Source organism: Chaetodon trifascialis, chromosome 21 (genome assembly GCF_039877785.1).
Source record: "Chaetodon trifascialis isolate fChaTrf1 chromosome 21, fChaTrf1.hap1, whole genome shotgun sequence".
Classification (NCBI taxonomy): domain Eukaryota; kingdom Metazoa; phylum Chordata; class Actinopteri; order Chaetodontiformes; family Chaetodontidae; genus Chaetodon; species Chaetodon trifascialis.
Window position 1 is genome coordinate 12,288,466 of NC_092076.1, and position 22,256 is coordinate 12,310,721.

General features: G+C 43.8%; 2 protein-coding genes across 3 annotated transcripts; one reads left to right on the forward strand and one right to left on the reverse strand.

Moving 5' to 3' along the window:
• Nucleotides 1-123: 123 nt before the first annotated feature.
• ift140 (intraflagellar transport 140 homolog (Chlamydomonas)) lies at nt 124-21,759 on the reverse strand. 2 transcript variants are annotated; one of them, XM_070991453.1, is made up of 31 exons: nt 21,636-21,759; nt 20,998-21,161; nt 20,640-20,861; nt 20,403-20,524; nt 20,124-20,254; nt 19,715-19,890; nt 19,468-19,559; nt 19,277-19,383; nt 19,040-19,182; nt 18,700-18,903; nt 18,506-18,578; nt 18,277-18,368; nt 18,018-18,145; nt 17,805-17,922; nt 17,573-17,694; nt 17,344-17,479; nt 17,095-17,226; nt 16,833-16,868; nt 16,176-16,420; nt 4,298-4,475; nt 3,786-3,976; nt 3,605-3,700; nt 3,365-3,497; nt 3,131-3,274; nt 2,856-2,984; nt 2,542-2,724; nt 2,239-2,442; nt 1,944-2,156; nt 1,571-1,737; nt 1,319-1,460; nt 124-1,181 (listed from the first exon to the last, which is right to left on the reverse strand). In XM_070991453.1, exons 2-31 carry the CDS (start codon nt 21,142-21,144, stop codon nt 1,002-1,004), a joined length of 4,386 nt encoding a protein of 1,461 aa, XP_070847554.1. In that variant the 5' UTR covers nt 21,145-21,161; nt 21,636-21,759; the 3' UTR covers nt 124-1,001. The 2 variants fall into 2 exon arrangements, with proteins under 2 accessions (XP_070847554.1, XP_070847553.1); XM_070991452.1 differs by lacking the exon at nt 16,833-16,868.
• On the forward strand, nt 5,407-13,440 carry tmem204 (transmembrane protein 204). Its single transcript, XM_070991498.1, has 3 exons — nt 5,407-6,585; nt 7,396-7,551; nt 12,092-13,440. Exons 1-3 carry the CDS (start codon nt 6,306-6,308, stop codon nt 12,334-12,336), a joined length of 681 nt encoding a protein of 226 aa, XP_070847599.1. The 5' UTR covers nt 5,407-6,305; the 3' UTR covers nt 12,337-13,440.
• Nucleotides 21,760-22,256: the final 497 nt, after the last annotated feature.

A 22,256-nucleotide genomic window follows, 5' to 3' on the forward strand; every position in this document is an offset into this window, starting at 1 on the left:
TCGGGACAATTTCTGTCTTCTGACAATCTGTTGTGAAAATTTGTCAAATTTTCTCCAATTTGTTTGGTCTATTACAGTTAATACATACAGACATACACACACAAACTTTCAGGCCATACAGTGTAATTTAAAAAAGGGGATTTATTACAGGAACTTGACAATGTAAAGGAACAAACGCACTGTAATGAAAAACACATTAATTCACAATATCATGTGCTAAATAGAAATTATGTTATCAAGTTATCAAAAATAGCTGCAAAATGCTTTACACAGATATGACTTTTGACACTGAGAGGATACAATCAACACATCAGCTGAATAAAAAAATACACTGTACCAAATCCATGTGGATCTGAGGATAAATCTATTACAAACAGCAAACATAGATATAAAATTCTGCTCAAAGGCGATAATAGTATTCATCAATCTGCACCAAAAAAAGATGCAAAATTAATCCAGGATTGACAGCTGAATATAGTTGTGTTTAATAATTTTTACCCTCTTTTGCACATCATACAGATTAAGGATTAATTGTGTGCAACGTTTTGTCAAATTTAGTAATCTGGTGTATATGTGAACGCACTACCTCCACATTAGAATGAAAGTGTGCTTAAGTCTACATGAACATGATCATTAACGTATCAAAATTCTACAAATAGAGCTTCTAGTGTTGATTCCTTCTTGGCTTGCAGGTCAAAACGCAGGTCTTTGAGGTAGGAGACGTCCCCTCAGGTCAACCGTCTTAATGAATATGGAAGATTTTTGCATCCCTTCTGTCTTTGTCCCTCAGAGCTTGTCCACTACGTGATCATCAAGTGCCTTCTTTTAAAACCATTTACTGTTCTCATGTGACTTCTGCTGGCAACGTCTCACGTTGCTGTTTTGCACAGAATCGACAGCACAGTCATTTCCGGTGTGAGAAAGTGCAGACTATGCAGACATATATCCGAACATATGAAAATATATCGTTTAACAAAATAAAAATCGTCAGTGAGACTTATTTAAGGTACGTTTAATTCCTCTTCCACTTCATCGTCCTCTTTCACACTGTGCCTGCGGTCACCTTGATCCATGGACACACCCAGCTCTTTCTGCAGGGCCTCCAGGCTGGCCTGGCTGACATAGTACCGAACGTTCTGCGATGGCAAAAGCTTCTGGAGCTCCTCCAGTTTACGGTAGGCCTGGAGAAGAACGATGGAAAGAAGAAAAAGAATATTTCTCCACTGACTTTTCAGAGTTTAGAGCCGTACATATGGAGACATCAACTTTCAAATAAGACAATTTGATATTTCTGACAAGATGCAAAAATGATTTTCACCACTTGGAAGTTGCCTTGCTGACAGTGGTGCTCCACCAGGAAACCAAATGCATCTCCAATCCTGACAGCGGGGTCCAAGTCTGGCTCCTCCAGCAAGGCTTCACATAACCGCGCAGCCTCACCAGCATCCTCTGCATACAACCTGCAGATAAAGGACAAAAGCTCAGATACTCAGATAAAGATCTCCATCAAACCATAATCTTTTTTTGGAAGGGAAAAAGACAGGAGAGCAAATGTGAGGTTTATTCTGACCTGCGTGCGTGGACAAACTTCTTGATTAGGGTGATTTTATGCTGCAGGTCAGCCAGCCTTACTTCCAGTTGTCCTGTTGAAGAGTCCTTTGATTTTGAGATGCACTTGAAGGCTTCAGTCAGAGCATCTAGAGCCTTTTCATAGTTCTGGTAATCATCAATCTCCACCTTAACAACGGTAAACAAGAGGAAAGTTGTTTACTGAGTCTTTCAACTTCATATCATTCCTCAAAGTGTCCTAAATCTTTCCTACAGACCTTATTGGTATTTAAAGCCACAGCCATAAATTTAACAGACTCCTTCCAAAATCAACCAAAGTACCACTAATGAACATCATGAACTAGACTGATATTTTGTGTGGCGTACTGCTCTACCTGAGCACAGGCTTCATAGAAGCCAGCAAGCAGGTCCGGTGCCCTGCCTTTAGTGTAGAAACCAATGATCGTCTTTAAGATCTCTGGATTCTTCCGCCAGTCCAGAGACTGGAGGTAGTTGGCAGCCATGATGAAAAGCTCCTTCTGACGAGACACATTGGCAAAGAATACTATTTTCTCTGTGTCGCCCGACTTGAGGAGCGCCCTCATGGCCTGTTTGAAAAAGAGAGATTAACGCTGTCATATTTGAACTTTTAGGAATGTGTACAGTGTTTAATGCAGACCACAGTATTACCTTGAGCTTGTTGCCCGCCTGCGTGTATTTCTTGGTGGCCAGGTGGTAATTGCCCTGACGCATGCAGCAGTCAGCTATCCTCTCCAGCAGCTCCTTCCGGGCCTCTTCAGACAAGTCTTTTGAGTCGGTTACAGTCATTCTCTCTGCCAGCTCCTCTGTGATGGTCAAGTTCTGGGTCACACACAGCTCCAGGGCTTGATAGTACTTTGTTCATGTGCACACACAAATGAAAGGACACACATGAGAAAACACACATGAACTGACATTTCCATGTATAGGTGAGGATGTGTCAGAAACAGGTACCTTCTTGGCTGCTACCAGTAACTCCACAGCTTTATCATACTGGGAATGTGTGATGAAGAAGTCAGAGCAGCGAGCCAGGAGGGCTGGGTCGGATTTCTCGTTCAGATCCTCGGCGATCAACTGAAGGGCAGCGAACTGCTGGGTGGCAAAGGCCAACTCCAGAGCTTTGGACACATAACCGGCCTGCAGTGGAGAAAAAAAAACAACCAAAAAAACAACATACTGAATATATGGTGCAATACTGCCCCCCTGTGGAATGATTTAGAATGAACATGACCTCATTCATTCAGAAAAAGCAGACATTCAGGAGACACCTTGTGGTAGAGGGCGACAGCTCGGTCCTTGTGGGTGCCTTTCTCTTCATAGTAACAGGCGGCCTCCATCATGTCCTCTGGGTTACTGAGCAGAGCCAGGTTCATCAGCTGGTCGTCCAGACCATTCTCCTGTACAGACACAATACACACACGTCAACCACCCACTGGGACACAGACTAAAGCACTGCAGGGACGATTAATGAACGTGTTGGGTATAATACAGCACAGACTTCCAACTAGGAATGGACATTAAAGTACACAGTAGAGTACTTTACCTTACAAAGCCGTATGGCGTTGTTGTAGGCCTGTGCTCGCGTGTAGAAGTGGACGGCCTGTTTGATATCGTCATGGCTCTCGTAGTGTCTGGCCAGGTGGTACGACGCTGCCCTGTCACCCGTGTCATTAGCTATCTCGGATGCCTGACAAATCAAGTTGCATCTATATCATCAAAATGTCATTCTTTTCAATAACATATGATAAATGTTACATGACACCCCTAATACAGTCACCTTCTCAATGTTCCCCATGTAGCAGTGGACTCGAACCAGGGAGAGGTAATCCCGGGCACAGTCATAGAAACGCAGTGCTGAATCCATGTCCGACTGGCTCTCCAGGTACTGGGCCCACCACTTGTAGATGTTCCTACATGAATAAGATGACAGGGCTGATGTTTGATTGTACCTTAGCATGTGAGGTTCATGTGAGATCCTCCTCAGGTGACGAGGTTTTCACCCTCACGAGAAACGTACTTGTCTTTCATTTTGTTCACGTAGATCTCCAGAGACGATGTGTCATCCTGGAGCATTCTGGGCACTTCAACCCTGTGTGTGTCTGAATTCTCATAGCTGCAACAAAAAGGCAGACAATCACACTTTGCTTCTGTGGTATTTTTGCTCACGCACGTTCGACATAAAACAGATTCCGTCTTACTACGCGAGGGCACTGGGTTTGTCGCCCATGGACTCCAGGTACTTGGCATAATTGTAGTAGGTGGTGCGCAGATGGATGCGATCATAGTTCTCTGCCGTTTCCAAAGCTTGCTGCCATTGGCCTGAAGCCTGGTAGAAATTGTTCAGCAGGTCATAGCGCTGACAGCTCTTGTACAACTTCTCCGCATCTTCCTATTGGAAGACAGGAAAAGATGATGGAAAGATGAATGCTTTTGGTCAGGAAAGTCCCGTGGTCTTTGTGTGGTGCAACGCTTGGATGTCAAAAAGACTACATTTGAAGCAAAAGGATGTGGCATCATGTCGGACTTATGGTTTTCGGGTTATTTTTAACAGAAAAAAGATCCTCTTGATGGACTTCATGATCTGTAGTGAAGAAGTGGTCTTTATGGTTTTAAATCATTATTTTCTCTCCTGCACAGGCTATTTTGTCTGGTTTTCAAATGTGAGCAAGGTCTCATTGGTCATTCACACTCAAATACTTGAAGATCTTACCAGCATGCCGAGCTGAATGGCCAACATGGCCACTTGGGCTTCTGGCTCTGACTCAGCCTCCGTCTCCTTCAGTGCTTTTGCTGCCCTGGCATTTCCCATATTCCCAAGGCACACGCGTGCCACATCCAGCCGGCGGGTTTTCACACACATCCGTGCCATGTTTTCCCACACCGCTTTACTACAGAGGAAAGAGAAATGGCTTGTTTGCAGTCGCATTGCGTAGCTCACTCACTGTGCTGGTATTTTATTATTCAACAGTGAAAACAGTTGTACACATGTTCCTACAATTGTTTTTAGACTGAAACCCTTAGTATGTATGAGAAAGTGGTGACAAACCCGATACCCTTGGGTCTCACTGGCCAGACCTCTTATCATTTGAGAATTTAAAACAATTAGAATAAATGTCCAGTAAAGACCTCCTGCATATAAACACGGACATACTGTAAGTTCAGCCACACAAGAATGTGTGCAGACTTCAACTCAAAGCAAGAGCCGTGCTGTTCTATCGCCGCCTCTGCTTTTTTTTCCCTTCTGTCTTGCTGACGTAAATCAGTCCCTCTGCCCCCTTTTCTTTTGCTTCAATTCCAAATTTAAGATTCCTCAGCCATCTGGTCTCTATTTGCGTACCCACCCTCCTCCTTGCTTTAGCTGATACAGATGTGGGCTGTTTATTAAAGTTAGGCAACAGGAAATACCCCAAATCTTTAGGGGCCCTGCTATAAGACGGGGGAATTGAGGCCAAGTGAAGAAAAAGAAAGCAAGAGCAGCCAAAATCTTGCTCTATATGGTCACACGAAACCAGCCATGAAAACAAAAAGCGAGATACTTTCAAATGTTAAAAAAAATAGAGCTTGCTGCACACAGAGCGGCAAGATCTAGAGAGCCAGAAAAGGAAAGACAAGAGAAGGAACAGGTCTACATTTGGCCCCTCTTCCCATCCTCTTTTCCTCTCAGGAAACACATCCTGTTGCTGGCTGACTGTGGCGGCGAATATGTTTGTTGCACACGAGAGAGAGGACTTTAGCGAACGCCCCCTGGGCTCCAGACAAAAGAATACACAACAGTGACGTCTAAGAGGGGGTCTTTTGGACGTTCTCTCACACAAACACACTGACACACACACATTTAAAGTGATCCTGAAGGAGGGAGCTGTCTGTTTAAAGCTTGCTACAGTTGCGAACTGATGTCTCGGACTATGACGAACAGCAACTCCCCCACGTTTCAACTCTGACCTCAAGGATTTGCAGAGAAACAGTGAGCAAGGGAGAGACAGAGAGAAGCAAAAAGAGGTGGGTTAAAGGATTTCTTGTTGCAGTCAGCCTGTGGGGGCTTGGTGAGCTTCAGTAAAGCCACTGGTGAGTCAGCTCAGAGCAACACTGTCCTGAAAATCTGTGTTTATTTGCATCTGTACTCATCCGAAGGAAATGTGAAGTGAATGAAGAGAAGGCAAGAAAAAAAGAAAGAAGAAAAACTCTTGCCTACACAGAGGAGCCACATGCACGCACAGAAGTCAGAGGAGTGCAAGAAGCAAAGCACTGAAGAAAGTTAAAGGAGACAAGAAAGTAAAAAACAAGGAGAAAATCAAGCAAGGAGCAGGATCCAAGAGTCAAGCTGCAGCCAGCCGAAGCCAGTGGAATGGACCAAGGTGCCAGCTGGATTAATCCCCGCGTACCCGCAGTGCTGTCTGAGGAGGAGGGCTGAGGATCTGCGGCAACGACAACCAACTCCTCAATGAGGATGAATGGCGATGTTCTTTAGCTAAGCCTCAAGACAACACTCTTTCCAATTCCACCTCCGTGTGAGCTGGGACAACACTCACTTGCAGCTGGAGGAGGAGGAGGAGGTGGTGGTGGAGGAGGTGGTGGTGGTGAGGAGCCAGGGGGCCCAGAGCACTGCTGGTGCTACTGCCCCTCAGGAGAGGCAAGGGAGCGGGCAGGACACTGAGGAGGAACAGGGGTCGGAGGAGGGGCACGAGGGAGGAGGAGAGGTGGCGGGCGCCAGGCGGCGCATGGCCGTGCAGAGGCTAGTGGCGGCGGCGGTGGCGGTAGCCCTGCTGTCCCTCGTCCTAAACAATGTTGCAGCCTTCACCCCCAGCTGGGTCCTGCAGGCCCTGGAGGACGGACGCAAGCGGAGTGTGGGACTATGGAGGATGTGCCCCACTGGTGGGGAAAGGGGCCGCGACGATCTCCAGGCTGGGAGACGGGGGCAGGGGACACAGAGGCAGTGCGAAAGCCTGGGATGGGGCTCTGAGTTTGCAGGCTACCAAGAATCCCGCAGCACTGTCAAATGTAAGTTTTTATGATAGTTCTGATTTTGAAATGCAACATAATGTCATTCATGTGTGATTTCTAAGTAAAGAAATACGATTAGTCAGCTTCAAAGTGTCTGTTTCTCATCATCACACTGGTACTAGGAGTGTTTCTGTGACTGCTGTCAGGTTGTAGTCAACTTTTTTCTTTTCCATATGAAGCAAAGTGCAGAAGAATTTCAGTCAAGAAATAAATTCTATTTTAAGGAGCCTCTGATCTCTGAAGAGATGATTAGCTATATGTCAAAACTCAAAAGCAAAACACTCAAGTCACAGTATTAACAACAACCGATCGACTCGATTTGTACTACACCTACACTTAAATTAGATCTAAGTGCTTCACTTTAATGGCAGTCTAACGTATGAGTGTAAATAGTAGCACATGGCAGCTAGCCAATGATTTATTGTGCGCAGGCCATCTAAAAGCTAAATGCATCCGTTTGTTGGCGAATTGTGTTGCTGACATGATCGGAGAATAAACCTTGTCTGAGTCAGAGTGGTGGATTTATGCGCTTTACTAAATTAAGCTCCATTGACAAAGTTTCATTCAAGAACAAGTGTGGGAAATGCTGAAGGTTCATTGGCTGGCTTTACTGGGCACAATGGGCAGCACTGCCTACTAATGCCTCTAAGTTTTGTGTTGCAGTACAACAATCAGACGCGTTATCAGATTATCCTTTAAAGATCAGGACTCTGATTTGGACTCAGCCTAACTTGTTATGCACGTCTTACTAATGCATTTAGATCACAGTTCAGGAAAATGACACAGCTCTTCTTCTGGTCCCTCAAGTGCAGTTTGACATGATGCGGGCATGTAACCTGATGGCGACGGTGGCCCTGACTGCTGGTCAGCTGATCTTCCTCCTCGGCCTGATGGAGCTGCCCTTCATCACGCAGGAATCCCAGTGGTGGGAGGAGGCCATTGCTGCACTCTTCCAGCTAGCCAGTGAGTACAAGCCCATGTTTCAGAAGACAGACACGTCTCAGAGAAGCACCTTTCTGGTGGAAATGCTCAGCATCCTTCTATCCACCAAGCCGTGCACGTGACACGAAAAGAGAGAAATCCAGATGCAGCAGAGCAAAGTTTACATGCTCTCTGGTACAGTGCCAAAGCGAGGGGGTCACATCACAGGGGGGGCTATACTGGCTGAGTCTCCAACACTGATGATCAGTCTCTGAGGGCAAATCTGCAGGAAGACACTTTCAGACTAGGACAAAAGGCAGCATTCCTCTCTGCTTTTACTTTACCTGGATTTTTTTTTAATAGCAATACTTTTGCTTAGTCTAAATCCATTGTAAATATAGATAATGTAGCTGAAATGTAACAGCAGTCACTGATGGAACTTACTGTGCTACTATAAATCATTTTATTTCTACTTTGAACATGGTTTGCTGAAACCATGGTGATTTTAGTGCAAAGAGAAAAGTGTAAATAGACCAAATTTAAAAAAAGAGAGAGCAGCCAAACAAACAGAGAAGGAGATAGGGGAAGCTAGGAAACCAGAGAACAGAAAGAGAGCCATCCACGGGATTAATTAGTATGACACATAACTTAGTGCAGTCATGGTAACAAACCCTCCTCAGCCACCACCCACCCACCCATCCATCCCACTGAGCCCCATTAAGACTTGGCTGGCATGGCCTGTCCCAGTGCCCCTGCTGAGGAAGTGTGTTGTGTTGTGCGCAGTGGTCGCTCAGCCGGTTGGTATCATTGTGGCAGAGAAGCATGAAGGGGGTCTGCTCTGGGTCTAAATTTAGTCCTAGTCCAGAATCTATGGGCCAGAGCTGCAGCGAGCCAGGGAGCGACTGTCGGGCGCCAGGATATCCCTGCTCAGGACGAGGAAATGTCTGTGACTACCTGTTATGCAAACCCCCGAGCTGGAGAAGGAAAAAGAGGGGAGGGGGAATGCACGGGAAAGACAGTTTCGACAGGGACTGTGTGTTTGTGCGCGCACTGGCAGGAGGGATTATGTGCATGCAGGTTTGTGTATGTCAGTGTGTGTGTTGTGATTGTGTGTTTGTCGTGTGTTTTGGTAGAGAAATGTCCTGTGGTACACTCGACAGCAGGGTGGGAATTGTCTCCGTCTAGATAAGCTGGCCGAGCTTTTATGTCTGTGTTTACAAAATGTCCAAGAGCAGCAGCAAATAAAGAATCTCCTCTTTATCGTTAGCGTCTTTGGCACGCATTGCAACAGGGATGAGGGCTTTTATCTGAAGGCCTTGGTGAGAGGACCGGGACCCACCCAGTGTTACAGCATTTTCCAATATCAGACAACACCACCAGCCAAACCTCATCTCACCAAAGCATTGCTAATAAAGATGATGGCTAAATAGACAGATTTCACATCCCATAAATCATTATTACCAACATGGCTGGTGGACATTTACACATAGCTGTTTTGATATTGTGGTCAATGATGAGCAACTGTTTAAGACAATGCTCACAAATGTTAGCTTTAGCGACATAGTGACAAGGTCTAAACAGTACACACCTATTTCCCTGACATCTAATAATAGTACTGCCCTCTTTTACTCTCTTACCATATATGGTCAGCAAAGCCACTGACTAATAAGATGAAACATATTATCTTGGCAGATGGGATGTTCTGTTTACCAGAGAGAATCCACATTAGGCAATATGTGGACAATCTGAGCCGAATGAGGGAAGCTAAACTTCATTATGCTGCTGTGTTTGTCAATGTGGTCTCTAGATTCAATTCATTTTCTTAGAAAATGGGAGTTTCTATAAAATAGAAACCTAAGAATAGTTTGACAAAACAATCCCAGCTCGAGATCCATTTAATAGCTTTTTCCAGGGTTTTCAACCATCAGACAGTCCCCTTCAACAATCGGCCTTGCATGGAAAAAGCAGTTTGGTATGTTTTTTAAGGTCAATAATGAGCCTCTAAAGTGAAAAAGGATTCACTTTAAATCAAGAGCTGAAATGATCTGAGAATTATTCAACTGAGACATTTGACCAAAATAATAATAGGCAACTATTTAAATGATCAGTTCAGCCATTTTTCAAGCAAAAAGACGGAGGGTTTACAGCCACACTATCAGCTCTGAGAGTGAAGAAAAGCATTGGATTTGGATAAATTTGCCCTGATGAATGGACTAGATGAAAAGTTATTACACAGCGTGAGGGGAACAGGATGTCGAATGTCAGATTTTATAGCAATTAATCCGATAGATGTTGAGACGTTTCAAGCAAAAAGGGTTCATCTCGTGCCGGCGCTAGACAAAAATTCAGACAAACATGAACTTCTGTACCAATCCATCAGGGAAATGCTGAGATATTTACCTGGATAGGTGAAAAAAGACAATAGACTGTCAGAGACACAATGCTAGCATGGCTAATAACAATGCCAGCTTCTCAAATTTGAGATTTGCAATTTTCTTTGTCTCGCAGTCTTTTTCTTTGTCTTTGTCTGATAGTAAACTGAATATTTTGGGGGGTTTGGACAGTTGGTAGGAGAAAACAAGCATTATAGTTTTAGACTTTAGGAAATCAAACGGGAAAATATTTGACTATTTAAAGAATTAATCAATTAGTAGAGAATATAGTCAGATTCACCATTAATGAAAGTTAATTGTCTCAAATGAGAAAAAAAAAAAAAAAAAAAATCTAAACATAAACGCAGCAAATATATATTAATAATGGCCTTTCTTTAGCAAAGTAAATGGGCCTCATATTCCTTCCATATTCTTTAATGCATTCCCCACTCCTTCTTTAGACCTCCCCATGGAGTCAGTGAATGGGCTTCAGCTCTGAATGAATGGAGATATTTTTACCCATCACCCTCTATCTCTGGAATGTTTTCATTTTCGGACGTGCCAAATGCTCAGTTATTGCAAGCAGACTGTGGAGGAACAATATGAAGTTCCATTCAGCGATATCTGAGCAGCGCTTTCAGGTCCAGGCTGAAAGCACAATCTTGATCTTTTCACCGCTGGAGGCAACGCTGGAATGCGTTTTGTGAATGGACACAGGTCTAACGTGTCAAAAGTCATGAGTGCAGGTCACGTCCCTCTGAGACGCACTTTATCACGTCTTTGGTTGTGAGGGATTTCATCTGTGGGGCTCGAATCAGATCTGTTCAATTTGGCTCATGAAGGAGTAAAACATTTCCTGGAAATCTGTGAAGAGATTCCTAGTAACAAGGGAGTGATACAAGTTTGAGCAACACAGCCAGACAGGCTAGTCACTCTCATCATTATGTTCTCTTTAAGAATAAACCAAGCCAATCCTCACTGGAAGGACACCAGCCAAACAAATTCCAAGAGCTGGCCTTAGGTTAAGACTTGTTTAGATTTTCTCTGTGACAGATCATGTCAAATGTCCAGCAAATATATTAACCTCGAAGCTCAGGGTGTGGAGGGGAGGGAAGGAAGGAAGGATGGAAAGAGGAAGAAGGGGAAGGAAGTTTGATTGATAAGTCTGTGCCAAAAAAGAGGTTCACACAGCCCACCCTGACTGGAAGCTGGACGGGAGATTATTCATTTTTTTGGATAAGGAGCCAGACAGGTTAAACATGAACTGATTGAGCAAACAGTTGCATTGGACAGCGTGCACTCAGGAGTAGACACGCAATGATACACAGACTCAATTATTCACATCCTCACTTCAAACAATGAGAGGCATATTACTGTAGAGGTAGAGAAAGAAATATAAATGAACTCCCTGACTGCTTCAGGAAACGGACTGATTCATATCCTAAAGCAGCAGCATCCATATTTCCAGTGATTATTTTTGGTAACTGTATTTATACCACTGTAGTTTTCAGACTACAGTATTGTTGAAGTACTGGATGGCTGTAGACCACACTTGAATGTGGCACATGACGGATCAACTGAGGTGAACTTAAGCTTAGATCTATGTGGGCTTTCATACACACCTTTAATGGTAAAGAACGAGGAAAGCTGTGACAATGAATAACCTTCCACTTCAGATAACGTCGCTTAAACAAAGTAAAGATCAAGAGAACAGCATGGAATTGGAAGCTGTGGCTTTCTTTGCATGCAAGCAGGAGTTCCTCGTTGCGTGAGCTAAACCACTGTGAATCAAAGAAATCAGGAGATGAAACATCTCAAAGGCTTTTCCCAGCATATATTCATGCTCTGATATTTTTACACTATTCAGAACTTTGATCTCTAGATCTCAGAAGTCCTTCCGAGGAGGAAACAGATTTCCAAATTCAAAGGCCCCACACAGAGCTCCTGGCTGACCTGTGCAATACACGGCCACAGGGGTGTCTAAATGTGAGCTGAGGGATTTCAAAAGCCAACAGTAGCGCACTCTTTTTGCACTTGGCATTATGTTAACATTAGACATGACACTGCTGCTTCGTGTAAATGTGAAACATAACACTGCCTCAACGGCACAGCACTCGAACCTTGAATGTTGTTTAACATTACAATATGTAAATGAGGATATCTGGGCACTTTCGCCGATTGACGCCTTTTCTCTCCGTGCTCATGTACAGGTTTTGTACTGGTGATTGGACTAGTGACCTTCTACAAGATCGGACCCTACACACACCTGTCCTACTCCTGCTACTTGGACATAGCGGCTTGCCTGCTGGCTACGATGGCTGCAGCCATGCTCATCTGGAACATTTTACATCGGCGCGATGACTGCCTTGCACCTCGAGTTATAATCATCAGTCGCTCACTGGCATCACCTTTCCACCCACGTCTAGACAACGACTATGTGGAGTCGCCTTGTTGAGCCACGTGACTTCACAAGCCCAGCCAATGAGGAGTACTAGACTACACTGACAGGACTGTCTCAAGAGGACATTCCTGTGGCTCTACAGCTCTCATCTGTACAACAGCCGGTGTGCCAGCAACTGTAAAACTCTGTGTTTCACAACTTCTCCCAGCATTAACAAAGATATCAGATTTATTTCGCTGCTTAGTGCACAAAAGCAACAGATGTAACTAAGATGTCTGTATAAAGCAGCCTGAAACTTAAAAACATACTCAATACTGTATGATGTTTCATTTAATCAAGTTTGGGTGAGCTAACTGGTGGCTGAACATGTCATTAGGAAGAGGACTGTCTGATATGAAAGGTCCTGCTTATGAAACGATCAAGCTGGAACTTGACCTATTTTAAGTGCACTTATTGAATGGCCAATCATAAACTGGAAATTTTGAAACATGTTGAAAATGTAATACCAGAATACCTCATATTTGTTTTCACCCATTTTAAAGCTTATTACAATTCTAATACATATTAATATTAATGATATATGTTGCAAGTAAGTAGGTAAATGAACAAGGTAAAAGCTGAGGAGTGAGTCAAGCTTTTTGATTGGGCTTCCCCAAATCAGTTATTCTAAAACAGCCAATAAGAGCTGATCAAATAACTGTATGCCTGCTGAAATATCATTGCCACATGAATATCTTTCCTCTTGCAAAAAGGAAAATAAAAAATACAAATTACCTGCCAATTAATGCATGTGAATTGATTTGGATTTTTTTAAGCAGTATTTGTTAAATTGATAGTAACAAATGTTTTGGCGATGTACTGCATTTTGAAATGACATACACGTTTAATTTACGTTTATTTTTCATGATGCTTTTCATATGAAACTCTGCTCGCTTGTGGTACATAATGTATACTTAAATTAATATAATATAGTTGTATAAAGAATTGTGCTATCATTAGTCGTAGTAGCAGTAGTAGTAGTAGTAGTAGTATTGTGACCATATCATACTTCTGCAAAGAACTCCAGACTGTTTGTGGGTCTTCCACATTGTCAAACATAGAGGCACATTAAAATAATAATATATCATATGAATTCAATAAATTTATTGGTTAATATTCAAACACATTGCTTGTTGTTATTGCTGCTGTTTTGGTGTCCAACACCACACATGTCCACTGGACACATGGACAACACAGAATTCCTTTTAGCATTTTTTTAGATGATATATGTATTTTCTGCACACAAATATACTGGAAGCATTGGGGAAAAGTTGAATGTAGCAACAGACTTTCAAGACTGTGTCTGTGAACTGAAAACCAACCAAAAACAAAAGGTTTACAGCTTTTTTTGGCATTCATCAGCCCTCTCAGTATTGGTTTGTGGTGGCTGAAATACAGCTTTACACACATCTGCAAGCCTCTGGAGGATAGTGCATGGAGAGGTTGTTGGGACTCCAGAGACACCAGCAACTTCAAATATGTGATTTGTAGTCAACAGTGGCTTTTTTATGCAGCCCTCTTAATACTATTACATAATTTGAAAGAAACTTTAATAAGCCTCTACCTGACCTACTTCATCTGTGCTTTGAATCACACGCAAATCTTTTAACAGTTCGATGATCTCTCTTCAATTTTCCTAATTATCAATTCTTTTCATTCCCTTTGCAAGACATTGCAAGACAGGACAAATGAAACAGGCAAAAACTTTCACTGAACAACTGAAAGTGAACGGAAATCCTACTGATAAGTCACATGAATAATCTTTTGGAACAAAGTGTAAATCGATTTACACTTTGTGAGACAACCACATGCTAAAAAAATTCTAATGTTTGCTTCAGGGAATGATGGTACTAGTTTCTTTGAAGAGTGAGAAACAAACAGTGGAGAAGAACTGTAATGGTTTGATGTGAATTACATAGTTTCCAGTGACAAACGGCATGCACTGAGAGCATGGGGGTCACATGTACCACAGCTAATTATGATGACTACAACCTCATCCATCAGTCGTTGCTTCACCCCTGAACACTTCCTGATGGAACGGGGGAGTTTTGGCTTTTAAATAGCAAGTGCAGTGGCAAAAAGACAGTAAGGGAAGGTTTGTATTCATATGGGCAGATAACCCTGCAGCATGTCACCTAAAGTCAAGGACACCATGAATGACAGGAAGTAGCACAGTCTGGACTGAATAAAGACAATCTAACCTGTGTCTGACAGGCTGCTTTGGGAGGCAGAGGGACTTTCATACGGAGAACATCATTTCTGGATGAAGTGAATTATATCATAATTTCCTCTAATTGATTCAGTGACGGGACTGTGAAGCCTTGTCTGATGTAGAATTCCCAATACGACCAGGTTCCGTTATGAGAGGTGGGTCGTGGATTTTGTGGTTCACACAAACATGTAGCTCACCTACATGTCTGTGATTAGGGTGAACTGACCCTTTAATGCACAGGTGTGAAATGAGTGTATGGTCTCTCGTGTCTCCAACAGACATTTTATCATATGACCTAATAAATGACTTGGCCAGCCAGTTTCTGACTTAACTATGAGAACCTTTGTTAAAGATCTACACCAGAGAGACAAGTCCCAGTAGATACAGGTTAGCGTGGCAGGAAATGGATATTCCTGTGGGTGGAGCTATGCGGGAATCGAACACAATACCGATCTTAAAAAAAAAAAAAGAAAGAAGCCGCAGTAAAAATAGCCATCACTGAGGAACTTAGTAAAGCTGTCATCGTGCCTATTAAATTCTTTGGTGTATCCGGCCAGTGGGATATGCTATTTTCCCATTTGTGTAATGTTTGTACGTGCAACAGCAACACTACAGCAGAATTCAGACCGAGTGCCATGAATCACGTATTGTGCTAAAGATAATATCAGATCTTTGCTGAAATCACATATATGTTTCCCCAAGACACACACACATAAAGGAACGGACACGCACATCCTTCGAGTGACCTGATTCAATGTTTGTAAGAGTGGAAAGGGCCCTCCTGTTGGACCAAACTGGCAGGAGGGCCTCATGTGTGTATGTGCGTGCATGCGTGTCTGTGTATGTGTGTGAGTCACGGCGTGTTTAGAAAAGTACATCCCCTCAGAACACACCCGTGCACTAACAGAAACAGTCACATATATACACATTGAAGAGTTCCTTCCCGAAGCGCAGACACAGAAAAAGTCCTTAATCATGTCCTGTGTTTAAAATTCTATTTCATGTACTGACATAAACAAATACAAGTTATGCTGTGGTGGATTTGATTTGATTATAGCATCGTGGTATGATACAAAAACTGCTGAGCTTAGACTTTAAAATTTACGAGCCTTTCCGAAGACAAATACAGCGTTAGGGTGACATTTCCTGCGCCTGCTTTGTTCTTCTTGCTTAGGAATAAGACAGATCTTTAAAGAAAAAAAAATAAAATGAGCAGTGTTTAGCTTTGATCACCTGTCAGACTTAAAGAGAGCGTATCAAAGTTAAGGTCACAAAACTACTGAGGTAGATTCCCTCCATGAAGACTTCAACAATCAAAGGTGTTGAATGATATGAGGAGAGAAGAGTGGCAACAATGCCCCATTCTCAATGTAAGTCAAAAGCAGAAAGCCACTGCTTTCTCACTACAAACCTCTATAGAGCATTCTGAGAAACGTCAAGGCTGGAGCAACAATGCCATCCCTGTGGCCTTCGATTTGCCTTTAAACTAAAGCCTGTGTGGAAAGGACTGCCAGTAGAGGCGATGACAGAGATCAAAAAGGGGGGCGTAGCCACGGCAGGCATGCCATCCTGCACGTCTCCACTCTGAAACCACCACTGAGCGGACGCACGTACTGATGGTGTGCATGTGTTTATGCCTTACCTCTTGATGAGCTTGATAGATTTGAAGGCTTCGTCCATATCGCCTATGGTCAGGTAGAAGCTGAAGTTGAGCATGGCGTCACGGGTGGCCTTCTCACAGTTCTCCAGGCCCACAAAGTCTCTGAGAGCTCGCCTGGACACCATATGGGGGAACTGGGCGGCCGACCCCCTTGATGGCTGGGTCTGTTGTGTAGGTGCTGATGATGTGGTGGAAATCTCTGATAACCCAGGATCACTCTCACCGGGCTGAGAAAGGGCAGACCAGGTAGGGAAATATGATGTAAAGATCTGTAAGTATGTCCTTCACAGCCAGTAATGAATGCAGCTTGTTGTGAGGTATGATCATTATTAGAAGAGGAAATGTTACACAGTAAATCCTGGAAAAAACATGGGCTTTGGGGAACGGATAGAGACAGAGCAAACAACAACAACAACAACAACAACAAAGCATCACAGAACAAATCTATTCATCAAGACAAGCTGAATGGGAACTGGACACAGCATAGAGAGATCTAGATACTTCAGGGATGCACTTGTGCTGCTGATACTTTATTTTTCGCTGAAATGCAGCACAAGGCATATACGATCACAGTTTTTGGAAGCCGGCAATCAAGAATACTGAAGCTTTCTGAACGGACTATCGGGGACAGACACTTACTTCTGGTCGAAAGACACCCTGCCTCCGAAATAACAGCTGGGGTGTGTAAGGCCAAACACAGAGTTTCACATAAGATCAGTGATGGGTGCAAATAACAACACAAGATTATTTTTAAGAAAACTCTTTGGAACAGCCTGCCTTCAGCTTTACAGAGAGAAATCTGGAAATGCTGTATAAGAATCCCCCCCCCCCCCCCCCCCACACACACACACACCACTGAAAAGACAACACACATGCAGGGCAGAGTGGTCTCCGTCATCACCTTGCAGCTGAAACAATAGTAGGGCACATCCAGAGCGAGGAGCGCCTGCAGGCCTGAAGGCTTAGGGTAGCAGTCCTGTAGGAGGAGCCCATGCTCCTGCGTACAGAAGAGCGTCACCACCGACACGTCCGTCTGAGCAGAAAGAAGGCAAAACACCGTCAAACCACTTTCAATTTAGTCTGTGTTTATTAAAATCATGTGACAAGTAATCACTGCTGGACTATGTCAACATGAAGGAGCAGTCTTTACCGTATCCAAGAAACTAGCTGATGAGGATTCGGAGCTGACCGGCACTGTCTCGCAAACAAAAAGACGAGGTTCGCTCTCGTCCCAGAAGTGAGATACAGGGCAGCGACCGCTGAGCTCTGTCCCCTGAAACTGCTGCCTGAAACACAGAGCAGACATGTGCAGAGTGAGACAACCACAGGAGAACACACTACAGACTCACAAAATCCAGTCTAAAAGCGACGTCAGCCACCTCTCGCTGTCTTCTGGCTGTGAGATACCGCTGGACGGTCTGCCGATGAAGAAGTCAAAGTGTGTCACGGTGTCCATCTCGACGTCATAAAAGTACACTTTGTGATCAGGGCGTCCATTAACCTGAGAGGAAGAGGCACAAAAAGAAAAAAAATCTAAATACCTGTGGCTTCTATATTAATATAAAAAGCTTTCAGAAAGGAGAAGGTGAGTGTTGTGTGCTGTCCATTCACCTGAGAGATTAGGATGCTGACTTGGCTGCCGTTGGCATTACATTTGACTGACCTGAGGGCTCCCAGATTGGCAATCTGGTCAGCCAGGTTCTTAGCACTGCAGTGAGCTTTGGCATCTCTATAGAGAAATATAGTAAGACTGGCATTGTTGGACAAAAACACATGGACTTTTAACTGAAGGAGGTGATATCAACATCCACATTAACGTTTTACCTTCGGGAGAGGTCAAAGACTCTAATGTGTGCAGTGTCTGTGCCTACTACCAGGTAGGACTGACACACACTGAGTAGTACAGGGTTTCCTTCTGCCTTGGAGAAAGTCAGCAGTTGCTTCACAGTGCCCTAAAGAGAGAAATGCTCATTTAAAAATGTCTTCTTACTCAGCAATACAAAATGTTTCAAAACTCATGATTTGTCACGACTCTATGTTTAAGTGAATCCTGGATAGTAGGTTCCAGGGTGGGACGGCAGACCTGTGGCGTGCGAATCTGGACCCTGTTAGGTTCCACAGTGTAGAGGTTTTCGTCGTGTACGGCTACGACATGGGAGTCACAGGGAAACGATCCTGGGTTATCAGCAAGAGGAGTGGCGGAGAAAGAAAGTTTGCACATGAATGGATGAGAGAGGGGAATACGTGGAATTTCTAAAATGTTGCATCTATAAAATGCTATTTGGTCTGTTCAGCAGTTTTCAGTGTTGTACCTGTATTGCGAAGAGCTGCTCCTGAAAGCTCATACACAGTGACCTGCTTGCCACTCCAGACTGTCACTGAATCCTGTAGGTTTGCCAACGCACATCCAGTTACCATGACATCAGGCTCATTTTTTACTTCATGTCCACACATTTGTAGAGGCATTTGTAGACTCATCATATCCACTTCTCCGCTCCACGCTTACCTTGGTAACACACACTCCCTTGATGTGCATGTCAGACTGCAGAGCAAGGTGCACTCCTGTGCTGAACTGAGTGATGCTGAGCTGGGTTGGGGTGAGCTGCACTGCTGCCACCTGCTGGCTGAAGTGGGCCGACATCACATGCTCACACAGGATCAGTACTGTGTTCGAATTATTGGCCGCCAGCAGATTCAGGCTGGAGCCCCACTGAAATGGAAGGCTGAGTGAACTTTCCCAGAAGACTATGACACATATGTTGTTATGTTTATATTACATAATTTCACAAAACATAATTATCATGAGCTGATATGGTATTTTGAAATAATGCTGGTGCAGACAGTACCTGCAGCTGAATGACATTTCCCTCTATTTCTGTGGGTGTCTGTAGCTTCCACTGAGCCTTGGTATCACCTCTGCTGCTGCATGGCTGCACCACCATCCTCCACATTGCTATGCGCCCATGGCTGGTGCCAGCTGCTAAGATTCCTGGGGAGGTCGCAACATTATACAAAAGCCACGAGGCTGTGACATGAAGAAAAAACAGCACTTTATACTGTTGAGACAAATATCCTGTGGTTACCTTTTCCTGCACAGTATGAAACACAGTTGATCATCTCTCCTCTCTCAAAGCCCAGGGTCTCATCAAGAGACAAAACGTAGTTGTCATCTCGCTCGAGGTCCCACAGCCTAAAAAAAACGAAAGGGTCGTTTATTCATAAACACAGACAGATGAGATGAAACTGGGAATGTAGAATGTGTGTGTACACTTACCTGATAACCTGTTCACCTGTTGCTGTGATAAGGAGGCCATTTTCTGTCCAGACAATGTCAACATTCTGCCCGGTCTTGCTACTCAGCTTAACCTGCCATGAAATAACACAACCCAAACTGTGTATTAGGTCAAGCTGACCTTAGTCACTGAAAAATACAGTAAAAAAATAATATATGTGAATATATATATTATCTACAGAACACCTCACTGGGGCCTTTACAGTGATCTACCATCACAAACACATACCTTCATAAATTCCTGGGCTCCTCCCTCAGGTCCAAGAGTGTACTGTGACAACATCAGGGTCTCTGTGATCACAGCGAGCGCCTCTCTTTTCTCGAGGTAGAACAGTTTTTTGATAGCTCCCTCCACACTGAGAAGTGTGCTTGTCTTGCAATGCTCATCCACACTGTGGACCTTACCTATATACAAGGCAAGCAGGGTTAAAGATTTAAAAAGTAGTAGTAGAAGTACAAAACTGCATGAAAAGAAAAGACAATGTACCTTGAATTTGTACTTAAGTACAGTATTTGAGCAAATGTACTTTGCTACATTCCAACACTGCCTGTTAGATTCTCTCTAGACCATCTCTAGATTCCTTTCAGTTGATTCTGCTTTAGAGGTACACCCTTTGCTTGCTAACAGTAACTCTCACCATCTTCAGTGCTGACGTAGAACGTGAGTCCCTCCTGTGGGCCCATCTTCAGAGGTGCTCCCTTCCAGCTGAACCTGTCCAGAGCACTCTCATCTCCGCTCACTGATGCCCGGGCCAGCATTGCTACATCGCTATGACACAAATTAGGCCATACTATTAGCAACCCAGCATTCACATATAGAGGGCATAGTGATATCATGATGTTTTCAATACTCACTGCCAAGGAAGGACTTAAAAATAAGAATAACCAACTCTGAGCATTGCACCCTGTTTACTTACTCCCCAGGTGAAGCAGGTCTGAAGATGCAGCAAGTTAGAGGTTTGTTGTATTCATGCTTCACAAGATGGTTTCCTTGAAGTCTCCCTCTAGCATCTACTTTCCATACTGCTAGCACTCCAGTCTGCCATCAAATAATTACACTTTATTTATATGGTTCAGTAAGAAGAAATGGGAAGTTGTACATGTGTACATATGTGCAGGAGTGTCTGTGTATACAGTCATTGTAACACACTCACCTGATCACCGGATACCAAGCGGCTGCCTGAGCAACTCCACTCCAGCAATGTGATGCAGGCTGTATGTGTGTTGGGAAGGACTGTTTGATCTCCAGAGGGGTGTGTCAGCAGGACCACCTCTCCGTTCTCCCAGCCTACGGCCAGCACTGGCTTTGTGGGATGCCAGCGCAGCACTGTGGGCTGGTGAGGACGTTCAAAATGGCAGCTCTCCACATACTCTCCCTGCATATACACAGGGATGAAGCACGCAAACTTTGATAAGTGCAGCGCAATTGTATTCAAAAACGGTGAATATTAGTGGATAGAGCAAAGTGGTCACTCTTTCAGTCGGTGTTTATCTGCAAAGCCGAGTGATTACCTGCTGCAGGTAGAGGTCCACGTTGCCTCCAGTGGTGGTGCTGCTTGAGGCCACAGCCAGGACAGGAAGAGCTGGGTGCCAGGTCAACTGAGAGGGCACATCACTGCTTTCAGGGGCCTCAATACGGTGGTCAAAATACACCGCCATGTCCCCAGTGCTCCTCTCTGGAAAAGAGAGAAGAAACAGTGGATGGCAGCTTGGTGGAACCTTCAAAAGTATGTATGCTTAATCATGGTGCATTCTTTCATTTCACGGTTATTCTATTTGTTGTGCAGTTTATTGTCCTTTTGCCAGCTACTTAGCTGTCTGGCTAACTCGTGAAATAAAAGCTCTGTAATCACTAGTAAACTCTAGAACGTACCCTCAAATAGCATCCACTGGTTCCTCATGTATAATTGTATTTATTGTGTGACTTAGCTAGTTCACTACTGGGTAACGTTAGAGACACACACTGAGGACTTAAACCGAGCTGTCGATTGACCATAATAGCACTACCTGCTACCGTTAACGTTAGTTAGCGTTATGTGACTAATGGTTAAATTAGCTTTAGCTGCTAGCATTAGCTAGGCTAGCCAAAGTTAGCCTTCATTGCTGGCCCTCGCGACTGTAGAATGGAGTTAACTTATCAGACGACCAACCTCCGTGTCGCTTTCTTCAGGTTACTGCCAACGTAGTTATTTAAGGTCGGAACAAGCCAAAACATCGACCTGAACTTCCAGTGTTGTTGAGTAGCCTCCCGTGTGATCAAAAAGCGTCTCTCCTAGTTGCCCCTGACAACCTTTAAGGCTGGACGGGAGGCGGAGTTACGGAAAACAGCGAGGATAACCGAGTTATATACGGTATATACGGCTATACGGCGCTGTTAATTGTTTGTTTTTAAGGGACTTTAGTTTAATTGTCGAACACTGTTTTATCTTTCAGCTTTCTTTTACATTGTTTTGCACATTTCCTATCCACTACCTTCATTATCACTGATAAAGTCTTTGTAAGTCATATTACACTATTATTCATGTTGTATATATTTTTATGCATATATATACATATATGCACACTCATAATACACACACACACACACACACACACACACACACACACACACACACACACACACACACACACGAAACTATATATATTGTAAATCTAACTTTCTTTAGTGCTACTTTTATATACTTTGTTCTATCTTACCATTTATATTCTACTCAAATTCACTGTTCATACATTTTCTGTGTGTATAGCACAGCAGGAGCTTCAACTGCATT